The following is a 20,534-nucleotide window of genomic DNA, read 5'->3' as shown; positions in this document are numbered from 1 at the left end:
GGCCACGACTGAAGCCCACCACGTCTTGCCCAACAGACCCTGCCATCCCCCGGCCACAAATAAATAAAAGCTCCCAGACCCGCCCTTGGCCCAGGGGCCGGATAGCCTCAGCCCCAGTCCAGCCTGCCCGCCTCCCGCCTTTACGCACGGCCTCGGGTCTTCACTTCTGAGTCTCAATCCCCCCAGGCCAACCCTTATCCCGCAGACCCCGCAACCATTCCGTCCCATCCCCCAACATCCCGCCGCAGCCGCGGGAACCACCACCACCACCACCACCACCACCACCGCCACCGCCGCAGTGGCGCCCGCTCTGCGCATGCCCGGCAGCGTCGGGACGCAGCGTGAGGACGAAGACCCCAGTGCGCATGAGCAAGACCGTCCCGGACTGACTGGGGTGGTACAGCAGGAGCGCCCACTCTCTCTGGTCCCGCCTACCTCCCCGAGGCTCCGAGCGGACGCGCACGCGCACTGGGAGCGGAAGGGCGGACGGGCGCGCGCACGAGGCCGGGCGGGCGGCGGAAGCGAGAGAAGCCGAGTGTGGGGGGAGGGGAGCTGGCGAGTGCGCGCGCAGCGGGGGCGCGGGCGGCGTGGGGGGGCGGCCGAGGCGGGCGGGCGCGCGCGCGAGACTTACCCTCACTCGGCGGTGGTGGCGGCGGCGGCTTCTTTGTTTCGTGAGGAGAGGCGAGACGCCCACTCTGCCCCCGGCCCCGCGCGGAGGGGCGGGGGCGGTGCCGGGAAGGCGACGGCGCCGGCCACTCTCGGTAAGGAACGCGGGCTGCGGGGGGAGCGCGGCGCGGGGCTTGGGAGGACGGTTTGAATGGAGCCGGGGCGCCGAGGGGGGAGGGGGCCGCCGGCGCCCAGAGCGGGGCTGGGGTACGGCGGCGCCCGAGGGTCAAGAAGCCTGGCCGGCACCGCGCGCGCGGGGAAGGCCACAGTGTAGCGAGGCCGCGGCGGCTACAGCATCCGCGGGCCGTGGGGTGGGGGCCCGGGCCGCGTGGAGGCCGCGCGCGCGCTCTCGCCGGGGTCGCCGGACAAAGCTCTCCGCCTCCTCTGCGGGCTGGGGGCCCGGCACCCGGTCGTAGTGCCCGTGGCGGCAGCAACAATAGCAGGGCGTCGGGGCTTTTCTGGCTACGCTGTAACGGGTTCGACCCGAATGTTGTCTTTTTGGGGAGGCTGCAGTCGGGGCTTAGTAGGAAAAACCCCAAATGAGTCTAGTGTCGCCTGGAAACGAGCATAAGCAGCCCATTTGGGTTAGCCGATCTAAAATTTTATTTTAAAAAAATCACAAATTCTGGATTTTCGAAGAAAAGTAAATAACTCCCCCAATCCCTTGCAAGTGGTGACTTCAAAATGTTTGCCCTGAAGTGGGGAGTCTAGAGCTAGTGGGGGAGGACGGGTAGAACTGTTTGCTGTTGAAAGCATTGTTTTTGTTTTGCGTCCTTTCGTCTTCATTTGGTTTTCTAGATTTTAAGGGTTTTATTTAAAATGTGGGCCTTTAGGAGAGTGTTTTGTGCTGGTCTTGAAGACACCAGTCTTGATTTTTTCCCCCCAGTGAATCCTTGGGGAAACTAGGGAATAAGCGCAAGAGCCACTTCCTGGGAATTTGGAACAAGTTTTCAGTTTGAATTGACAGATCCAAATGGAGTTTGATTCCCTGCGCTGTCCGTCGCTTAGCTGTGTGACCTTAGATAAATAGCTTAATCTCTCTGAACTTCAGTTTTTTCGTTTGTGAAATGGGGATAATGCCACAAATGGAGTTGGTGAAAACCTGTAAAATGGTTCCTGGCAAGTGGGAAGTACCATTGTTGCTGTCAGGCCCAATCTCCTCCTTCATTATGGAGCAAGTATTTGTTGAGTCCTTACTGGGTGTTCGATGGTTGGTGGTTGGATGCTCTGAGGAGCCTCTCCAGTTTGGTAGGGGAACAGATGGTAAATGTGGGAAGAATTCCCCATGGCCCATCATGTAATCCTCATTACCCTTCCTGAGAGAGGAACACAGTGGATGCACAGGGGAGCGATGGGAGCCAGAGATCAGGGAAGTTGTTTGGAAGAGGGGGCCTTTTCTCAGAATCAGGGAGGATGTTCAGCCTTGCATTTTGACCACCTGGAGCAGTCATTGCTTCCCACTGCTACACTCGCATGTCACCTTGATCCTTTCCTGTGTAGCAGTTACCCCAGTTTGGAATTACATATCCGATCTTCTCTGAGGGCCATCAAAGCAGGGATCGTGTCTGCTTGGTGTCCTGGAGTATACCCAGATGTCTGGCCCATAGTAGGTCCTTAGGGAACATTTGTGGAATGAGTGAGAAGAATCTCACCTCACGACTGCCATTTGTGTCTTTGATCACAGCCTGGTCTACTGTTCTGTGGGGGTATGGAGTGAGCGTATGTGTGAAATGCTTGGTATAGGACTGGGTTTGGGTTGTAGGCAATGAATGTTACTTGTTCTTTTTTTTTTTTTTTTTTTTAATGTTACTTGTTCTTGTTGGTTTTTTAACTTTCTAGGCCATTGTCTCCTGGGAACGAGGGTATTGGGTGGTGATTGGTAAGGACTGCTAATTCTGGGATCAGACCTCCTGGATTCACACCCAGCCTTCTAAATCCTAGCTTGACTTCAAGCAAGGAATTGACCATTAGGTACCCCCACTTGTGAAACAGGCGTGACAGCTATGCTACCTCAAACAGTTGTTGTAAGGGTTAAAAACATAACATGAGAAGCTGTTTAACACACTGCAGTGCCTGACATATAGCGAGCACTTGATTTATTGGAGTTAATGTTCTTTATACGACGTGTGTATATATTTGTAAGTCAACTATTTAAAAAAATGAAAAAAAAATAATTTGGGGTCATTCTATATCCCAGGAAGCTCAGATTTGATGTGCTGGTTATACGTACTTTAATGTCTTTAAAATTAATTCATACGTAATTATAACAATAATAAATGCTCCTCCATGTGCCACATACCTTTGTCATTCCTTATGGACCCTCAAAACACTAGGAGGTAGCCCTAGACTAGCCCCCTGTCTTAGCTGTTTATGGAATGTAGGAGGGATTAGGTGTGTTGGGTAAGAACAACATTCTGCTGGTGAAGAAACTGACATTTAGGCTCTATTCACCCTTCTGGGTTCGACTCCTGGCCTTGCCACTTTTCTTCTTGGTGCCTTAGAGAAATGGAGGTGACAGTTCCTGGCATTTAGTGAATCCTCAGATGTGTCAACTAGTTTTGGCCACAGTCATTAAGGCTGCTGTGGCACAGAGGGACCCATTCATATTGACCATAGACAGAACACAACATGAATGGTACCCCCCAGAGTTGTGCAAGAAATGGCCCAACCTTACATTCCCTCATTCGGACAAGTGGGCATTGAGAGCCTACCATGAGCCAGGCTCTGACGGGGCCTGAGAATTCAGTCAGAAACAGGCAGACAAGGGCCCTGTTCTCATTTAATCATATCCATCTCCTTAGTTTCAAAGGGGGGCACTAATAGTACCCTGCAAGGATAATTGCAAGGTCTAAACAACAATGACATCTGTAAAGTGTGTAGGACAGCACCTGGCACACAGTGCGGGAACAGTTGGTAGCTGGTATCATTTATTAGGATTCCTACAACATCCTGGCAGGTTGAGATACAGAATATATCTTTGTCTTGCTGTAATAGTTCTGTATGTTTTCAAAGTGGTAGCAAAGGAATCAACTCTTCTATTTTGTTTTTTGTAACTTAAAAATTGTAAGCTTGCAATTTCACCATAATGCCCTGGAAAGAAGGAAGTGTGTGTGGTGGTATGTGTTTTGGAAAACATCAGATGTTTGTTTCTCATCTCGCATATTTCCTAATAACTTGTAACATTGGAACAGAGAATTAATTTTTTAAAAAATTACTCATCTAGGTGGCTCAGTCAGTTAAGTGTCTGGCTCTTGGTTTCAGGTCAGGTTATGATCTCAGGGTTGTGAGATTGAACATGGGGCTCTGTGTTCATCAGGGAGTCTGCCTGAGATTTTTTTTTCTCTCTCTCTCTCTCCACCCCCAAAACAATTAAAATCTTTAAAAATAGGGATCCCTGGGTGGCGCTGCGGTTTGGTGCCTGCCTTTGGCCCAGGGCGCGATCCTGGAGACCCGGGATCGAGTCCCACGTCGGGCTCCCTGCATGGAGCCTGTTTCTCCCTCTGCCTGTGTCTCTGCCTCTCTCTATCTGTGTGACTATCATAAATAAAAAAAAATCTTTAAAAATAAATACTTAAAAAATTAAAAGGATGTGCAAAAGCTACTATAAAAGGGAAGTAACTGCTACTGGATTATTGGGGGGGGGAATGTCTGAGGGGGGACAGTTCAGAATCCAGTCTGAAGCTAAATGCAGCTGCCATTACTGTCAGCCTTATGGAGATCATCCCTAAGAAGTGTAAGGTTCATTAATATGACTGGAGTTTTTGGTTAACTACATGCTGATGACACTAATTTTTCAGGACATGGATTTGATGGGCATGAGAAATTTGGCCTCAAATCATCTATAGTAAAGGAAAGGGCCTTGAGGGTAGTGCCAGATGTAGCTGGGTTTGCTGGGCAGTTGGATTTCATAGGGCAGAGAGAATGGAAGGGATGCATCCATTTCCCTTTCAACCTTTCAATTCCCTTAGAGAAGGGGTTTTCTTTTTTTTTTTTTTTTTTTTGAGAAGGGGTTTTCTTTAGAAAACGGAGAACTGTTAGCAGGGCATAAACCAGCCCAGGCCTCTTCAAAGCCTTTGCGACTAAACTTATCTCCGGCACGCTTCCCTTTGGGACTGTTTCTTTGTTATAGAGGGGGCATGTCTTCATTTTTGCATGTGGGTACTTGTTACTGCGAACAGTCTGGATTTTGCTCAATGTGAAGTTCACCAGCCCTGTGTGAGATAAAAGGAGGATGGACCCTGTATTTAGCAGCAGTGAGCTTTAAAATAGCTCCTTGGGATGGTTTAAGTTCTCTTTTCACAAGTAAGTCATGCCCCACTGGCTCAGGAAGCAGGTGGCTGCATGGCAGTTGCTGTCTCACCTGTTACAGAGGGAAAGGGGTTTGATGTGTGCCACCCTGACTTGGACCATAAGTCCCAGTACAGTGGAACAATGGATGATTGCGCTGTCTTAATGGTGACACTGAAGCACAGGGGTCCACACTTGTCGTGCCCTGGGAGCTGCATCAGGCCCTCACGACTGCCATTTGTGTCTTTGATCACAGCCTGGTCTACTGTTCTGAACACCCATGTCTGCCTCTTGGGAACACACCCTGGATACCCCTGCCTGTCAGAGTGCTTCCCTTTGCCTGCACTTTGCACCCTTTCAGGCTGGCCTCTGCCTTTTGATCCTCAGCCTAAATAGTTACTCAGGCCTTGGAGTCAGACAGACTTGAGGCAGGATTCTCTGTGTGATGTTGGACCATTGACTTAACCTCTCTCTGCAGAAAACCCCTTGTTCCTCCCATAGTCTCCCCAGTTCGCACCTCCAGTTGCCAGTACTGAACCAAGGGATGCAAGTTGGAGCTAAAATCCAGCCTGGCTGGGTTTTGCCAAACCTGGCTCCAGGGCTGGTCAGCCCTAAGGAAAGGACACCTTTTATTTATTTTTATTTTTATTTTTAAAAGATTTTATATATTTATTTATTTGAGAGAGAGAGAGAGAGAGAGAGAGAGAGAGAGGCAGAGGCAGGCACAGAGAAACAAGCAGAGGGAGAAGCAGGCTCCATGCAGGGAGCCTGATGTGGGACTCCGTCCCGGGTCTCCAGGTTAGCACCCTGGCCTGAAGGCGGCGCTAAACCGCTGAGCCACCTGAGCTGCCCAGGGACACCTTTTATATTTCAAACATTTTATGCTAGCCGAGGCCCTGTTGGTTACCTTGGTCATCATTGACTCCTTTCATTCTTGTTCGTTTGATTTTTGTTTTTTGTTGTTTTTGAGAGAGATGTATAAGATAGCGACGCATATAGTGAGAGCGAGCATAAGCAGGGGTGAGAGGGAGAAGCAGGCTCCCTGCCAACCAGGGAGCTGATTTGAGGCTCCAACCCAGGACCCCGGGATCACGACCTGAGCCAAAGGCAGACGCTAAACCGACCAAGCCACCCAGGCATCCCTACTCCTTTCATTCTTTTAACCTTAACATCTATTCATCAGTGTGTCCAGAGGAATCTTCTAAAACCATCATCAGACCATGTCACCACCCTACCCAGAACATTCCAGCGGTTTCCCCTTGTACCTAGAGTAGACTCCTACCTCCTCACAGCTGCCCTCAAGGCCTGTGATCTGCCCTCTCCACCCATCTCTGACTTCATCTGCTGCCACATCCCCCTCTCCTGCTCTGATCCAGCACAGTCCCATCTCAGGGCCTTTGTTCTTGCTCTTGCTGGTCCCTCTGTCTATCAGTAGCCACTGATTCCATTCCACTTTAGGTCTCTGCTTAGATGTCCCCTCCCTGAGACCATCCTTGGCCACTATGACTGAAAGAGTGATTCTTGTCAGCCTGATTGTTAACCCTGCTTATTTGTTCATAATACAAGTTCATAGCAAACCCCCTCACCCCAATGTAATCATGTCATGTTTACTTTGTGCTTGCCTCTGTCACTCAGTTGTCAGTTGCACCAGGCAGGGCTGGTTGGCCCCTGGATGCCCAATACCTGGTACTCTGCTCAGCAGAGTTGGCTCTCAGTCGGTATTTGAGGTGGCTGGGAGGGACTGACACAAGTGAAACTGTATAGATGCCATGCCTCCCTGGCCATTCTTGCATTTTGTGCACTCCTATTGTGGGGGACTTCTCTCCCACCCTCTCCACAGGTTATGTGTTGTTCTCAGTGTAGAACATGCAGCAGGTACCTCAACAGACCCAGCAGTAGTAGACCATGACATCCATGTGGGGGTTGACCAGCCTTAAAATGAAAAAAAGAAGGGCAGCCTGGGCGGCTCAGCAGTTTAGCGCCGGGTTCAGCCCAGGGCCTGATCCTGGAGACCCAGGATCAAGTCCTGCATCGGGCTCTCTGCATGGAGCCTGCTTCTCTCTCTGCCTGCGTCTGTGCCCCTCTCTCTCTGTATCTCTCATGAGTAAATAAATAAAATCTTTAAAAAAAGAAGAAGAGAAGAGAGTCTATGTTTCATGGGGAGCATGGTCAGGACAGATTTGTAAAGCTGGTTGGATTTACTTGATGTATGTTTGCTTTGCTGGGTCGTGTTGTGACTCCAGGTCATGGTCGAAAGAGTTTGGAAAACGCCCATCTAGTGGCTGGATAGGGAAGTGTTTGTATTCTCTCACTGGAGACTCTGCCTCTCTCCCTGCTGGTTGAACTCCCCAGGGAGAGAGAACTGGCTTAGTTGTAGTATGTTTGCATTTTCCCCATCAGTGGTTTTCATGTGAATGAAAACTTTTTTAAAAGGCAGGAGATGTGGATTCCAGTGAATAAATTGATACACAATTCCCAGTGCTAGAAATGATACAGTAGATCCCCTTATCAGTGGAGGACACAGAACCCTAGTGGATGCCTGAAACCATGGATAGTACTGAACCCTATCTGTACTGTTTTTCCTATACATACATGCTTATGGTAAAATTTAATTTATAAATGCACAGAAGAGATTAACAGTATGAACATTAATGTGAGGAAACTTCATTTAATAGAATCAGGAGGACAGAAAGGGGAGCACTCAAACCCCACTGCTTGTCATCAGTTGCAGACCCAATAGAAAAAGACCTGTCTTTCCAGTCACCTTGCAGGTCATAGTACTTTACTATTCCACTGAGGAGGAAAGGCTTTTCTTTTTTTTTTTTTTTTTGGAAAGGCTTTTCTTCTGCCCCAGCAACAGCCCAGCCAGTGAAACACTACTGCACTTAAAACACCCTATTTACTCCAGTGGGCTGCTTTTTTTTAAAAAATATTTTATTTATTTATTCATAAGAGACAGAAAGAGGGGCAGAGACATAGGCAGAGGGAGAAGCCAGCTCCCCATAGGGAGCCGGATATGGGACTCGATCCCAGGGCCTCGGGATCAGACCTGAGCTAAAGGCAGTCGCTCAACCAGTGAGCCACCTAGGTGCCCCAGTGGACTTCTTGTTCATAACAGCCCTTCTGACTTCCCCTTTTCCTTCCAGAAAAGAGCATTCTTTGTTCTCCAGACTTGCCTGTGGTTTTGCCATAGCTTACTTGTCCTGGATTGTAGTTCTCTGCTCCTCCTGAATGAACACATTTTTGTAGGTAAATTAACCAACAGTTTTATTTTTCAGGTTAACAACAACTTATGATAAAATGGAACACTTATGACAATATAATGTATTAATGTGGCGAATGTGCTCTTTGTCTCTGAGAACACCTTATTGTACTGTACTCGCCCTGCTTATGATGATATGAGATGATAAAAGGCCAGTGTGATGAAATGAAGTGAGTGACATACGCGTTGTGACGTAGTGTTAAGCTACTGTTGGTTTTCTGGCGAAACGCAGTGGGAGGATTATCTGCTTGCGGACCAGGGCTGACTGGGTAACTGAAACTGGAAAGCGAAACCTGCATTGGGGGGGTGGGGGGGTGGGCTACTGTACTTGGTGACAGAGGACTTCGCATGTCTACATTTTAGGTAGAGCCGATAAGACACTATAATTATCATGACAGGGTTTTTTTGTTTGTTTGGTTCTGAAGTGTATTCCTTTTTAAATGTAGGACAAGGTTTTGCTACTTAATTACATCTGCAAGGAAAATGCTCAGCAGCCAGCATGCAATAGCTAGTGTTGGGGAAGCACTCAGGAATAAGCTATTTCCGTATGTTACCTAAGACAACAGATGCCTCATCCTATATGCTCTTCAGGTTCACAGACCATGTGCCTCTCACCATCAGGTCAGGTGTGGACAGTTTTCCTAGTACAGTGTTGGGGAGAAACCTTGTTTTGTAGTTTTATATTTAAAAAAAAATTTTTTTAATATTTTATTTATTAGAGAGAGGGGGGAAGAGGCAGAGGGATAGGGAGAAGCAGACTCCCTGCTAAGCAGGGAGCTGGACACGGGATTCCATCCCAGTTCCCTGGGATCATGATTGGAGCCAAAGACAGACAGATACCTAACCAACTGAGCCACCTGGGCACCCCTTGTTTTGTAGTTTTTGTTTTTTTTTTTTTTTAAGATTTTATTTATTTATTCAAGAGAGACCGAGAGAGGCAGAGAAACAGGCAGAGGGAGAGGCTCTCTCTCCCCACAGGGAGCCTGACGCGGGATTCCATCCTAGGACCCTGGGATCACGACCTCAGCCAAAGGCAGATGCTCAACCACTGACCCACCCAGGTGTCCCTTGTTTTGTAGTTTTTTTGTTTGTTTGTTTTGTTTTTGTTTTTGTTTGTAGTTTTAATGTGACAAATAAGACTGCTTTTGCTGAAGGCATCATGCCCAGCCTCAATGATCAGCCTAAGTACCCTGCCATGGCTGGGCCATGGTGTTTCTGCCAATGAAAATACATAGGGGAACAAAGTTCTCCATGCCCAAAAAGCATGGGGCCAAATTTAAGTATAATGCTGGTTTTCAGGCAAGATAGGAAAAAAACAAATGCAATCATAATCTCAGCAAGCAGATTTTAGAGGGTCCCAATTTAGTGTTAGCAGTCTGTCCTGCTTCGGTGGCTGACCACCACCGTTCTTTTTATTTTCACTTTATTTTATTTTTTCTTTATTTTTTCGATTTTAGTTCCACTATAGTTAACATATAGTGTTATATTGGTTTTAGGTGTTCAATATGGGGATTTAAAAGTTCTATCCATTATCTCAGTGCTCATCGTGGTAAGTGGAGTCTTTAATCACCATCACCTATTCCACCCATCCTTCACATCCCTCCCCTCTGGTAACCACCAGTTCTCTAAAGTTAATGAGTCTGTTTTTTGGGCTGTCCCCCTTTTTTTTCTTTGTTCATTTGTTTTGTTTCTTAAATTCCATATGTGAGTGTGATCAGATGGTATTTGTCTTTCTCTGACTTATTTCATTTAGCATCATATTCTAGATCCATCCATCTTGTTGTGACTACTGTTCTTTTTTGTAAGAGAAAAGCAAAGGGTAGTGTGAAGGAAGAAACTAGATGTACTTCTTAAGCAGTCTGGTTCCGCATTTGAATGTCGATAGATGTTTCTATTTTAAATGATAATTTTGATGAAGTTGAAAGTAGACTGAAAGTAATGCAATTCTCAAATTCTTTCATCTTTTTTTTATTTCCACAAAGGTACTTCCCAGACATCTTTTCTGGGTTTTTATTTCTAAGGCATTTTTCTGATCTAGTCTGGTTTGTTTGTTTGTTTTTAAACTATGATTACAAAAGTAATAGGTTATTGTAAAAAAATAAACACATGAAAAACATCAGAGATCTGTGATGTGGAAAGTGTCAGTTCCCCATCATTTACCTCCTGACAGCTGCTGGCCACTGCCAACCAGGGTTTGGCAAGTTTTCTTTGGGCTGGCTTCTGTGTTCAGCTGAACCTGCATAATGTCTTATTCTTAGCAAAGTGGGGTTTGGGCCAACCACACCTTACACTGATGCCTCTTTCTTTCCTCTGCTTCATCTTGGATCTTCTTCCACATTCATGTGCATGAAGCTCCCTCATTTTTAAATAGTGTTCTGCTTCTGGGACATAGACTGTGTGAGGGTTTTGACTGCTCGGCAATTGGGATGCTTCTCAGATAAATCAAGGTGATGTGGCCATGTTACCTCAAGACCCATTGGCCCTGGGGACCTGTTTTCCTCTTGCAACTTGCTGGATGTCTTAGCTTTCAGGTTTTTGATTCTTGACCCAAAGCAGTTTTACTTCCCATCACATTCCTTTGGACTGCCTACCTGGATTCCCAGGCTCCATTCCCTCCTTTAGAGCCCCCCAAACACACACGATCCATGGGCCACATATTCCTTGATTAGGCTTCCAGATATACGTGTAGGGTTTTCATTGTTTTGTCCCTCTGTCCCCTTGTCCTTACTTTTCTCATCTGCTTAGGTGTGGCTGTTTGGTTTAAGATGGATTTCGGTTTTGTGCTTAATTATCTTCTTTTTCCCAGCCCAGACACCAAGTGACTTGTCACAGAAGGACTTGTAGGAGTCCAGTCTGAACAATGAAAGCCCCCTGAAACTCCCAAGACCATGGGATGACCTTGGGGGCCCAAGGAATTTGCTGAAAATTTCAAATCCTTAGTTTACTAAGTAGGAAAGGTAGAGGTATTTGGTGAGGAGGAAAGAAGGGGGTTGAGGAGAAGGCTGTTCCTTGCTCTCAGATCTCACTTCACTTCTGAAATTTCTGGCCAAGCTTGTCAGGCCCTCCTGAGTAGGCAGCTCGCTAGAGCACAGTAGTGCCAGGTCCCATATCCTCCCCAGTTCTCAGGAGGGGCAGGCCCACCCCTGTCCTTTAAGGACTGTTGATTGGCCAAAAGGAGTTTGAGGCTGGGTGAGAACACCACGTTTGTGGCTGTGGGATCTAAGAGGCAGGGGATAATTTGTAGCAGCTCAGATCCTGACCACTGATTGCCAGGGTGGACCTCATCACTTAAGACCGCTGGTGGTGGTGGTGGTGGTGGGGGAATCCCTGGGTGGCTCAGCGGTTCGGCACCTGCCTTTGGCCCAGGGCTTAATCCTGGAGTCCTGGGATCAAGTCCTGCATCAGGCTCCCTGCATGGAGCCTGCTTCTTTCTCTGCCTATGTTTCTGCATACCTCTCTCACTCTCTCTCTCTCTCTCATGAATAAATAAAATCTTAAAAAAAAAAAAAGACCACTGGCCTTTGTTTGCAGTGGGCCTCTGTGGCCTTCAGGCAACCTGTGTCCCTTTTCCCAGTTCGGCAGAGCTGCCTTGTGCAGCCTTTACTTCCCGAGTTTGTTCCTGAATACTTTGGGACAGGAGCATCTTTTGAGGTTTATCCTGCCGGGGAGGCTAAGGAAACACATTGTCCAGCCTGGTTACTTACTACATGCCTCAATTTACTCATCTCTTTAAGAGAAGAGGAGGATGGAAGAACTTACTCTGTACTTTGCTTTTGGGTCAGTAGTGACAAGCAGTAAGCACCTTCACAGTAAACATGGGGGCCCTTGGTTTTGCCAGCATGGTGGTATTACTTCCTGCCTGTACATGCCTTGCATGTATTAGCACAGATGATGCTGGCTATGATGCCTGAGGGAGGGATTGGTCTCCTCTCAGCCTACAGAGGAGGAAACAGAGGCTGGAGGAGGTGAAGTCACTTATCTAGTATCATGCAATTTGCAAGTCTCAGAGTCCCGTGAGTCGCACTTCACAAGTTGCTTCAGCCTTGTGACTATAGCAGCTTCGCGGAGATGCTGGGTGGCCTGTGAGCCTCAGGGACCCCTCTGTCATAGGGCCCGTGAGAGTCCCTCTGGGAGGCGTGGTGGTATGGGCTCAGTAAGTAAATCTCAGTCCTTACCACCAAATGGGCTCACAACCCTAGTCCCCTTCCAGCTGGATCATCTTCCTTGTTACTTGTTTGTGACTGATAATATCCTCAGCAGTAGAAAATCACTAGGAGGCAGCAGCAAGTCACAGTCTTTCTGGATTTTATTTTATTTTATTTATTAAAAAAAGAATTTATTTATTCATGAGAAACACACGGAGAGAGGGGCAGAGATACAGGCAGAGCGAGAAGCAGGCTCCATGCAGGGAGCCTGATGTGGGACTTGATCCCAGGTCTCTAGGATCACTCCCTGGGCCGAAGGCAGGTGCTCAACTGCTGAACCACCCAGGCATCCCCTCTTTCTGGATTTTATTTTATTTATTTTAATTTTTAAATTTTTTAAATTTATTTTTTATTTATTTTTCTTTCTGGATTTTAAAATATCCCTTTCCTTCCTCTATCTCCACGAACTTGAAATAGTAAAGAAAAACCAATTTCCTCTGCTCACAGCGCTCTGACACCAAATGTGTGGGTTTTCCACATGGAGCAAGTTTCTGCAGATACCAGCTGGGTGTCCTACACTTCAATTCTGACACTAATTACTCAGAGTTAGTGCAGACCCTAGAGGTTAGGGGCTCAGTCCCACAAGACTGTTCCTCACTTCAGAGGCCAGTCCCAAGTAATGGGTCCCCAGGTTACCTATACTTCTGTCCAAGTTGGTTATAAATGGAATCCCCAGACTCCCCTCCACAGTCTTGATTATTTGATATCACAGCTCATAAAACTCGGAGACACGTATGTTTACCGGCGTATTATAAAGGATATTATAAAGAATACAGACGAACAGCCATATGAAGAGGTAAATAAAGTAAGGTCTAGAAGGATACTGTGCCCATGGAGTTGGAGAGCACCACCCCCCTAACACATGCATGTGTTCACCAACCCAAAAGCTCTCCTAGCTTCTTAGTTTAGAGTTTTTATGCATGCTTCATCTTGTAGGCATGATTCATAATTCACTTTTCAATTCCTCTCCCCTCCTTGGAGGATGATGCTGAAAGTTCCAAACTTCTGATCATAGGTTGGTCTTTCTGACAACCGGCCCCTAATCCTCAAGCTATCCAGGAGCCCGGCAAGAGTTACTTCATTAGAACAAGACACCCCTACCACTTTAGAAAATCCAGGGGTTTTAGTCAAAAAGTAAAGGCAGAGACCAAATATATATTTCTTACTATCTCAGGTAGAAAAAATTTTCTTTTAAAAAATATTTGAGGGGATCCCTGGGTGGCGCAGCGGTTTGGCGCCTGCCTTTGGCCCAGGGCGTGATCCTGGAGACCCGGGATCGAATCCCTCGTCGGGCTCCCGGTGCATGGAGCCTGCTTCTCCCTCTGCCTGTGTCTCTGCCTCTCTCTCTCTCATTCTATGTGACTATCATAAATAAATAAAAATTAAAAAAATTAAAAAAAATAAAATAAAAATATTTGAGATAAAAAAAAATTGAGAGTGTACCAGTGTGCACAAGCTGGGGGAGGGGCAGAGAGGGAGAGGCCGATTTCCTTCAGTACAGGGATTCCTAAGGTGGGGCTCGATCCCAGGACCCCAAGATTATGACCTGAGCCAAAGACAAACGCTTAACTGACTGAGCCACCCAGGCACCCTGTTAGACAAAATTTTCTTAAACAGGGCTGGGCTCCAAAACCATTAACCATGTAAGAACAAATTTGATAAATCAGATAACTGATTTAAGCCATTAAGATAACTTCTCTGCATCACAAGACTATTAAGAAGGGCAGCCCGGGTGGCTCAGCGGTTTAGTGCCACCTTCAGCCCAGAGCGTGATCCTGGGGACTCAGGATTGAGTCCCACGTCAGCCTCCTTGCATGGAGCTTTCTTCTCCCTCTGCCTGTGTCTCTGCCTCTCTCTGTCTCATAAATAAATAAATAAAATCTTTTTTTAAACGTTTTTTAAACAAGACCATTAAGAGAATGCAAAGGCGATCCCCATACTGAGAGAGGAACCACATATCCCCAAGTAATACACTAGTGAAAACAGGGCTTTTGCACAAGTGAGTATCTCAGTGGCCAGTATACAGAAAGGTACTCAACACCATTAGTCACAAGGCACACAAAATGGTAATAAGATATGATTATACACTCATCAGAATGGTTACAAATTAGGCTGTGACAGCACCAAGTGTCAGTGTCGATGTAGAGGAACTAGAATGCTCTTCCCTCTGCTGCGGGGATGATAGTTATGTGGGATTGTAGATCTAATTTGGAAAGCTTGCAATATTTACCAAAGCTAAATTTATGCCTTCCTATGACTAATGGTTCCACTTCGGGATACCCAAGGAAAATAGATGCCTCCGTCCACAAGTGATGTTCATGGCAGCTTCATTTGTGCTAGTCAACACCTGGTAGCAGCAGAGTGTGCGAATAGGAACACGGACCCATGAGGAGGAGTGGATGCCCACCTTCCCGCTAATGTGGACGCCCCCATGGAGGAGCAAGAGGATACTACTGTATGTTTCTTTTTTTCTCAGATGCAGTTCAGTAACAAGTGAAACCAAAGATTGATAGAGTCAAAGCAGTGTCCCCCCCCCCCCGGGAGGCTAGCCTCAGGGGAAGGGCCAGGGGTGCCCTGCAGGAATATTCATCCAGCTGTACCCCTAAAGTCAGGGCACTTTAGGTATGCCCAAGCTCAATACAAGTAGATAAAATGCTCCCTCTTCGGTACCACACTGAGGACCAGAGCACTGCTTCCATTTCCATTTTCCTGCCCACCCCTTGTACTGCTGCACATCTGGCAGCCTGTGTCTGTCTTTGTGCACGTACCAGCACCCTGACTGAGCACCTCAGTGTGTGGCAGAGTCCAGCCTCTGTGCTGCTCAGAATGGTTTTGCCTCATGCCTATACTTTTTGGGTCCCTTTTACTGTCCATACATGTATCAGAGTTTTCAATCCAGAAATGAGTTTGCTTCCCATGGCTCCATGCTCTTACCTGCTTCATCATAGCCTGACACTTGAGAGGTGACAGCTTCCAAAGCACCTGCCATTTTTAAAACCCTCTTTTGGGGGCACATGGGTGGCTCAGTTGGTTAAGCGTCTGCCTTCAGCTCAGGTCATGAACTCAGGGTCCTGGGATGGGACCCTGCATTGGGCTCCCTACTCAGCACGGAGTCTGCTTCTCCCTCTCCCTCTTCACCTTCCCCTGCTTGTGCTCTCTCTTGGTCTCTCTTAGTTAATAAGTTAAATCTTTTAAAAAAATAAGAATTAAAAAAAAAATAAAAACCTCTGGCAAAACTCTGCTTCCCAAAGGTAGATGTTGCCATATTTTGGCACAAAAGTTTTTTTTTATTCTATTAATTAACATATAGTATATCAGTAGTTTTAGCGTAGTGGTCAGTGATTCATCAGTCTTCTATAACACCCAGCGCTCATTACATCATGTGCTCTCCACCCAGTTACTCCATGCCCCCTCCTCTCCCCTCCAGCAACCCTGTTTGTTTCCTGTGATTAAGAATCTCTTATGTTTTGTCTCCCTCTCTGATTTCATCCAAAATGTTTTATTTTTCCCTCCCTTCCCCTATGTTCCTCTGTTTCGTTTCTTTAATTCCACATATAAGTAAAATCATGTAATTGTCTTTCTCTGATTGACTTATTTCACTTGGCATAATACCCTCTAGTTCTATCCACATCATTACAAATGGCAAGATTTCTTTTCTTTTTTTGCTGGCTGAGTAATATTCCATTGTGTGTGTGTGTGTGTGTGTGTGTGTGTGTGTGTGTATACACATACATACATACCATATCTTCTTCATCCATTCATCTCTTCATGGACATCTGGGCTCTTGCCATAGTTTGGCTATTATGGACTTTGCTGCTGTGAACATTGGGGTGTAGGTGCCTTTTTGGACCACTACATTTATATCTTTGGGATAAATCCCTAGTAGTACAATTGCTGGGTCATAGGGTAGCTCTATTTGGCGCAGAAGTATTTTTTGATGCCCTCTGGCATCTTTGGCAAGCTCCTTGTGTGTGTTGTTGGTGAAGTTCATGCTGCTGTGTGTGGACGTAATGAATTTACAGAGGTACAATGGATTTTGATAGGAAGAAGTTCTGACATTAAGTGCAAACTACCTTTTTTTAATTTTTTTTATTTATGATAGTCACACACACACACACACACACACACACAGAGAGAGAGAGAGGCAGAGACATAGGCAGAGGGAGAAGCAGGCTCCATGCACCGGGAGCCCGACGTGGGACTCCATCCAGGGTCTCCAGGATCACGCCCTGGGCCAAAGGCAGGCACCAAACCGCTGCGCCACCCAGGGATCCCCCCAAACTACCTTTATAAGAGCCATCATTCCAAAGACACTTCCCAGTGCTTGCTCTTTGGCATGTCTGCCTTTAGATAAGGAGATGATGTTCCCTAGATGGTGTAGATTTTATTTGCTGTCAGTTGGCGTGACTTAGAATAGAGGCCTTCGGGTGAGGAGGCATCCATGAGCTCCTGGATGCCACAAGATTCCTTGAGTATTTTCAGGGCCGTTGTCCCTCTTGCCACCTCACTGCAGTCTCTGTGGGCCTCGCTCAGGGGGCCCAGGGACACGAAGCCAGAGGGGCACCCTGAGGGGCCATTTTCCTTGACCAAGCTGTGGCTATCTTCATGTCACTCAGCTCCACCTGTGAAGTATGACTACAGGTGTGTTGTGTCCTAGACAAACCCTAGGCCAGAGGTTCAGACTTCAGAAACAGCATTTTTGAAAAGGAGATTGGGACACAGATCACTCTCACATGGCAGAAACCAGAGTGGCATTTGGAAGTAACGAGGGATTCTTTTCTGTAGCAGAAGGTGTGACTGTGCACATGCATTGGAATCAGGTCGTTTTGCCTCTAAATGAAATTTTTAAAAAGATTTTATTTATTTATTCATGAGAGATGCAGAAAGAGAGAGAGAGGCAGAGATACTGGCAGAGGGAGAAGCAGGCTCCATGCAGGAAGCCTGACTGATGTGGGACTCAATCCCGGGACTCCAGGTTCACACCCTGGGCCGAAGGGAGGCACTCAACTGCTGAGCATCCCACTTCTAAATGTATTTGTCTCCCAGTTATTTTTTTAAAGTTCGATTCTACCCCTGACCCCTGCCCCAGGCTTACTGGGTTTGGGATTTGTGGGGAAGAGATTGTGAGCAGATACCAATCCTGTAGCACTCTTGTGAGGATTTATTTAAGGTACAGCATTGAGGCTCCTTGGACTGTGGAGGGAATCCAGGAAGCCCAGAGCACATGGAGCACTCCCTTGCGTGGTTGGGTCTGTTCCTAGTCAGGCTGATGCATTAGACACTGGTCCATGCCCTGCCAAGGTTTCTGGTCCTCTCTTCTCTGATTATTTAGCCACGAAACTGGAACAAAGAAGTTTGGACTTTCCGATCTGTTATCAAGGAAAATTTGCCTACCTTTCAAATTAAAACCTTTGATTTAATTACGAGGATTAAAGATGTTCTTACACTTCTTCTTTTTTTTTTTTTGAAGATTTTATTTAGGGGCAGCCCGGGTGGCTCAGCGGTTTAGCGCCACCTTCAGCCCAGGGTGTGCTGCTGGAGACCCAGGATCAAGTCCCACATTGGGCTCCCTGCATGGAGCCTGCTTCTCCCTCTGCCTATGTCTCTGCCTCTCTCCTCTCTGTATCTCCCATGAATGAATAAATAAAATCTTAAAAAAAAAAAAGATTTTTATTTATTTATTTGAGAGGGAGCACAAGCTGAGAGGAGATGCCGAGGCAGAGTCCCCACTGAGCCAGGAGCTCAATCCCATGACCCTGAGATAATGACCTACCCGAAGGCAGATGCCCAACCAACTGAGCCACCCAGGCGCCCCAAAAATGTTCTTACACTTCTTAACAAAATTTATCCTTAGAACCAGAAGTGCCCAATAAAGTTTAGGGACACAGAGAGTCACTCCAAAAACCAAAAAAGTCCACAGAAACAAAAACCGCAGTTGTAACATGCCAATAAGAGAGAGGCTTTTAAATAACTTGGTATGTAGTCGATTGAGGGAACACAGTGGAGCCACTAGAATTCACCTTTTGAAGACAAGTACATGATAAAAATGGTCCTGGGTATAATTCTATGAAGAAAAAAAGCTTGCCTAGAATGTGCTGAGTAATACTGTTTGAGTGTGTGCGCGCGCGCACGCACTCGCGCCTGTGTGTGGAATAGTCTAGAAGGGAGACAGTGAAGTGTGGTGGGGTCCCAGCAGCAACAGGAGGGCAGCTCTCCACCCTGAGAGGGCCCACCCTGCACTGCTCAGCTCTATTTTTTTTTTTAAGATTTTATTTATCTATTTGCCATAGAAAGTACAAGCAGGAGGAGCAGCAAAGGGAGAGGGAGAAGTAGACTCCCCACTAAGCAGGGATCCCAGCACTCTGGGATCGTGACCTGAGCTGAAGGCAGATACTTAACCCACTGAGGCAACCCCCAACCCTTTCTTCCTACTCTCCACCTTTCCCTGCCCTGCTAGCTGGGGTTAGGAGAGCAGGATTGCTTATTGCTCTCTGCAGGGCAGCAAGCACTTCACCTCTGTGTCTCGTGGGATGCCGGGTGATTTTAAGTTTCTGTGTTCTTTTTGCCCTGCAAATGTATTTATTATGCCACCATCATGAAAGAAGTTATTAGATGGAAGAGAATTTATTTCAGGCTATATATAACTACACAGTAGGTTGAGAGTTACCTGAACATTGAAGCCTTATTATAGAAAGCATGTATAAAATTTACCAGCTCATGGCCCGGTGGTAGCAAGCAAAATTTACCATCATCGTTAGATTTTTTTTTTCTTATATTTTTGGATCTTGTAGATGCTCTGGGTATCAATTTTTAGTTTTTGGCAACATTGATTTAACTTTAGACACGTGAATATCGCTGTAGAACTGTTTGAAATATCAGAATGCCATTGTTTGTATAATACTTTAAATGAATCTATGTTTTAAACTTTCATTTATTTTAAAGGAAACTTGGTCTCACTGCCTTAAGTAAAAAACCAGCATCACTTGCCGTGAATATTTGTTTTTGTTGAATTTACGAAGGCCCACTTGGACACGGTTGCCGGCAGAGGCTTTGAGTGTTAGTCTTGCTCTTCCTTATAAATAGGAAGATGGCAAGTACTAGGCGTGAAGGACGTATCTGTATTACCCTGAGATGTTCATTCTTTTTGTTGTGATCAGAATAATAGCAAGGGAAGTGAGACCCCAAGTGGGGCAGTGGCCATGGACTTCCACCTCCTGAGTCCCATCCCTTCCTCGGGGACCTTTGATCTGATTTTGTATGCCTGATGTATTCTCTTCTGTGAGAAGAATGGCGATGGAAGGTCTGGGTGGGGGTGGGGGTGGGGGTTGCACGTCAAAGGTGCCAGCTCTGTCAGATGGGTGCTTCTCATAATACTGTACATGTGGTCCTCCCTTGCCAGCTCTGGTGCCCTAGTGATGGCCATGATCCCCAAACTGACCAGGACTTCTTTCTAACAGGAGACCACTGTCTGCAGCTCCTGTGAAAATGTCCACTCCAGACCCACCCCTGGGCGGAACTCCTCGGCCAGGCCCTTCCCCGGGCCCGGGACCCTCCCCTGGAGCCATGTTGGGCCCTAGTCCAGGTCCCTCACCTGGCTCTGCCCACAGCATGATGGGGCCCAGTCCAGGACCTCCCTCAGCAGGACACCCCATCCCGACCCAGGGGCCTGGAGGGTACCCTCAGGACAACATGCACCAGATGCACAAGGTAGGGAGCCTGGGCCCACCGCCCTGATGGTCTGGGTCAACATGATCAGAGGTGGGAGGGTAAACAGTACATCCTGGCTTCTGCTGTGAGCCAGCAGCCTCCCTACTTTGTGTCTCCCATGCCCTTCATTCCAAATGGGAGATGTGGTAACACTGCTCCAAAGTTGCCTCTTGTTAATAAATAAACATGTCCAAATCCCTAAAAGTTCCTTATGTCACATGGTTTCCTGCATCGGGCTGCTCTGCTCACCCATGTAACTTACAAAGCAGGCCATGGGTGCTCTATATCCGCACTCAATCCTGCACTTGGGTGCCACTCACTGTTTGAACGACTTCTTGAACTGATCAGGGGTGCTTTTGCCAGTGAGGTGAGAGAAAAACCTCAACACAAATAGTTTTCCTTTCTCA

The 20,534-nt window shown here is 47.0% G+C and overlaps 1 protein-coding gene across 4 annotated transcripts in view; it reads left to right on the top strand.

Annotated features, from left to right (window-relative positions):
- The first annotated feature begins 606 nt into the window (after positions 1–606).
- Positions 607–20,534, top strand: part of SMARCA4 (SWI/SNF related, matrix associated, actin dependent regulator of chromatin, subfamily a, member 4) — a 92,587-nt gene continuing 72,659 nt past the window's right edge. For all 4 annotated transcript variants that reach the window (XM_055343366.1, XM_055343365.1, XM_055343364.1 and 1 more), the window contains exons 1-2: positions 607–761; positions 19,878–20,127. In XM_055343366.1, coding sequence (XP_055199341.1) covers positions 19,906–20,127 — 222 coding nt within the window. In that variant the 5' untranslated portion in view covers positions 607–761; positions 19,878–19,905. The remainder of the gene's footprint in view (positions 762–19,877; positions 20,128–20,534) is intronic.

The sequence above is a fragment of the Nyctereutes procyonoides genome, unplaced genomic scaffold (genome assembly GCF_905146905.1).
Source record: "Nyctereutes procyonoides isolate TBG_1078 unplaced genomic scaffold, NYPRO_anot_genome, whole genome shotgun sequence".
NCBI classification, from domain to species: domain Eukaryota; kingdom Metazoa; phylum Chordata; class Mammalia; order Carnivora; family Canidae; genus Nyctereutes; species Nyctereutes procyonoides.
Note: the sequence above shows the minus strand (reverse complement) of the source record. Positions and strands in the feature narration are given on the sequence as shown.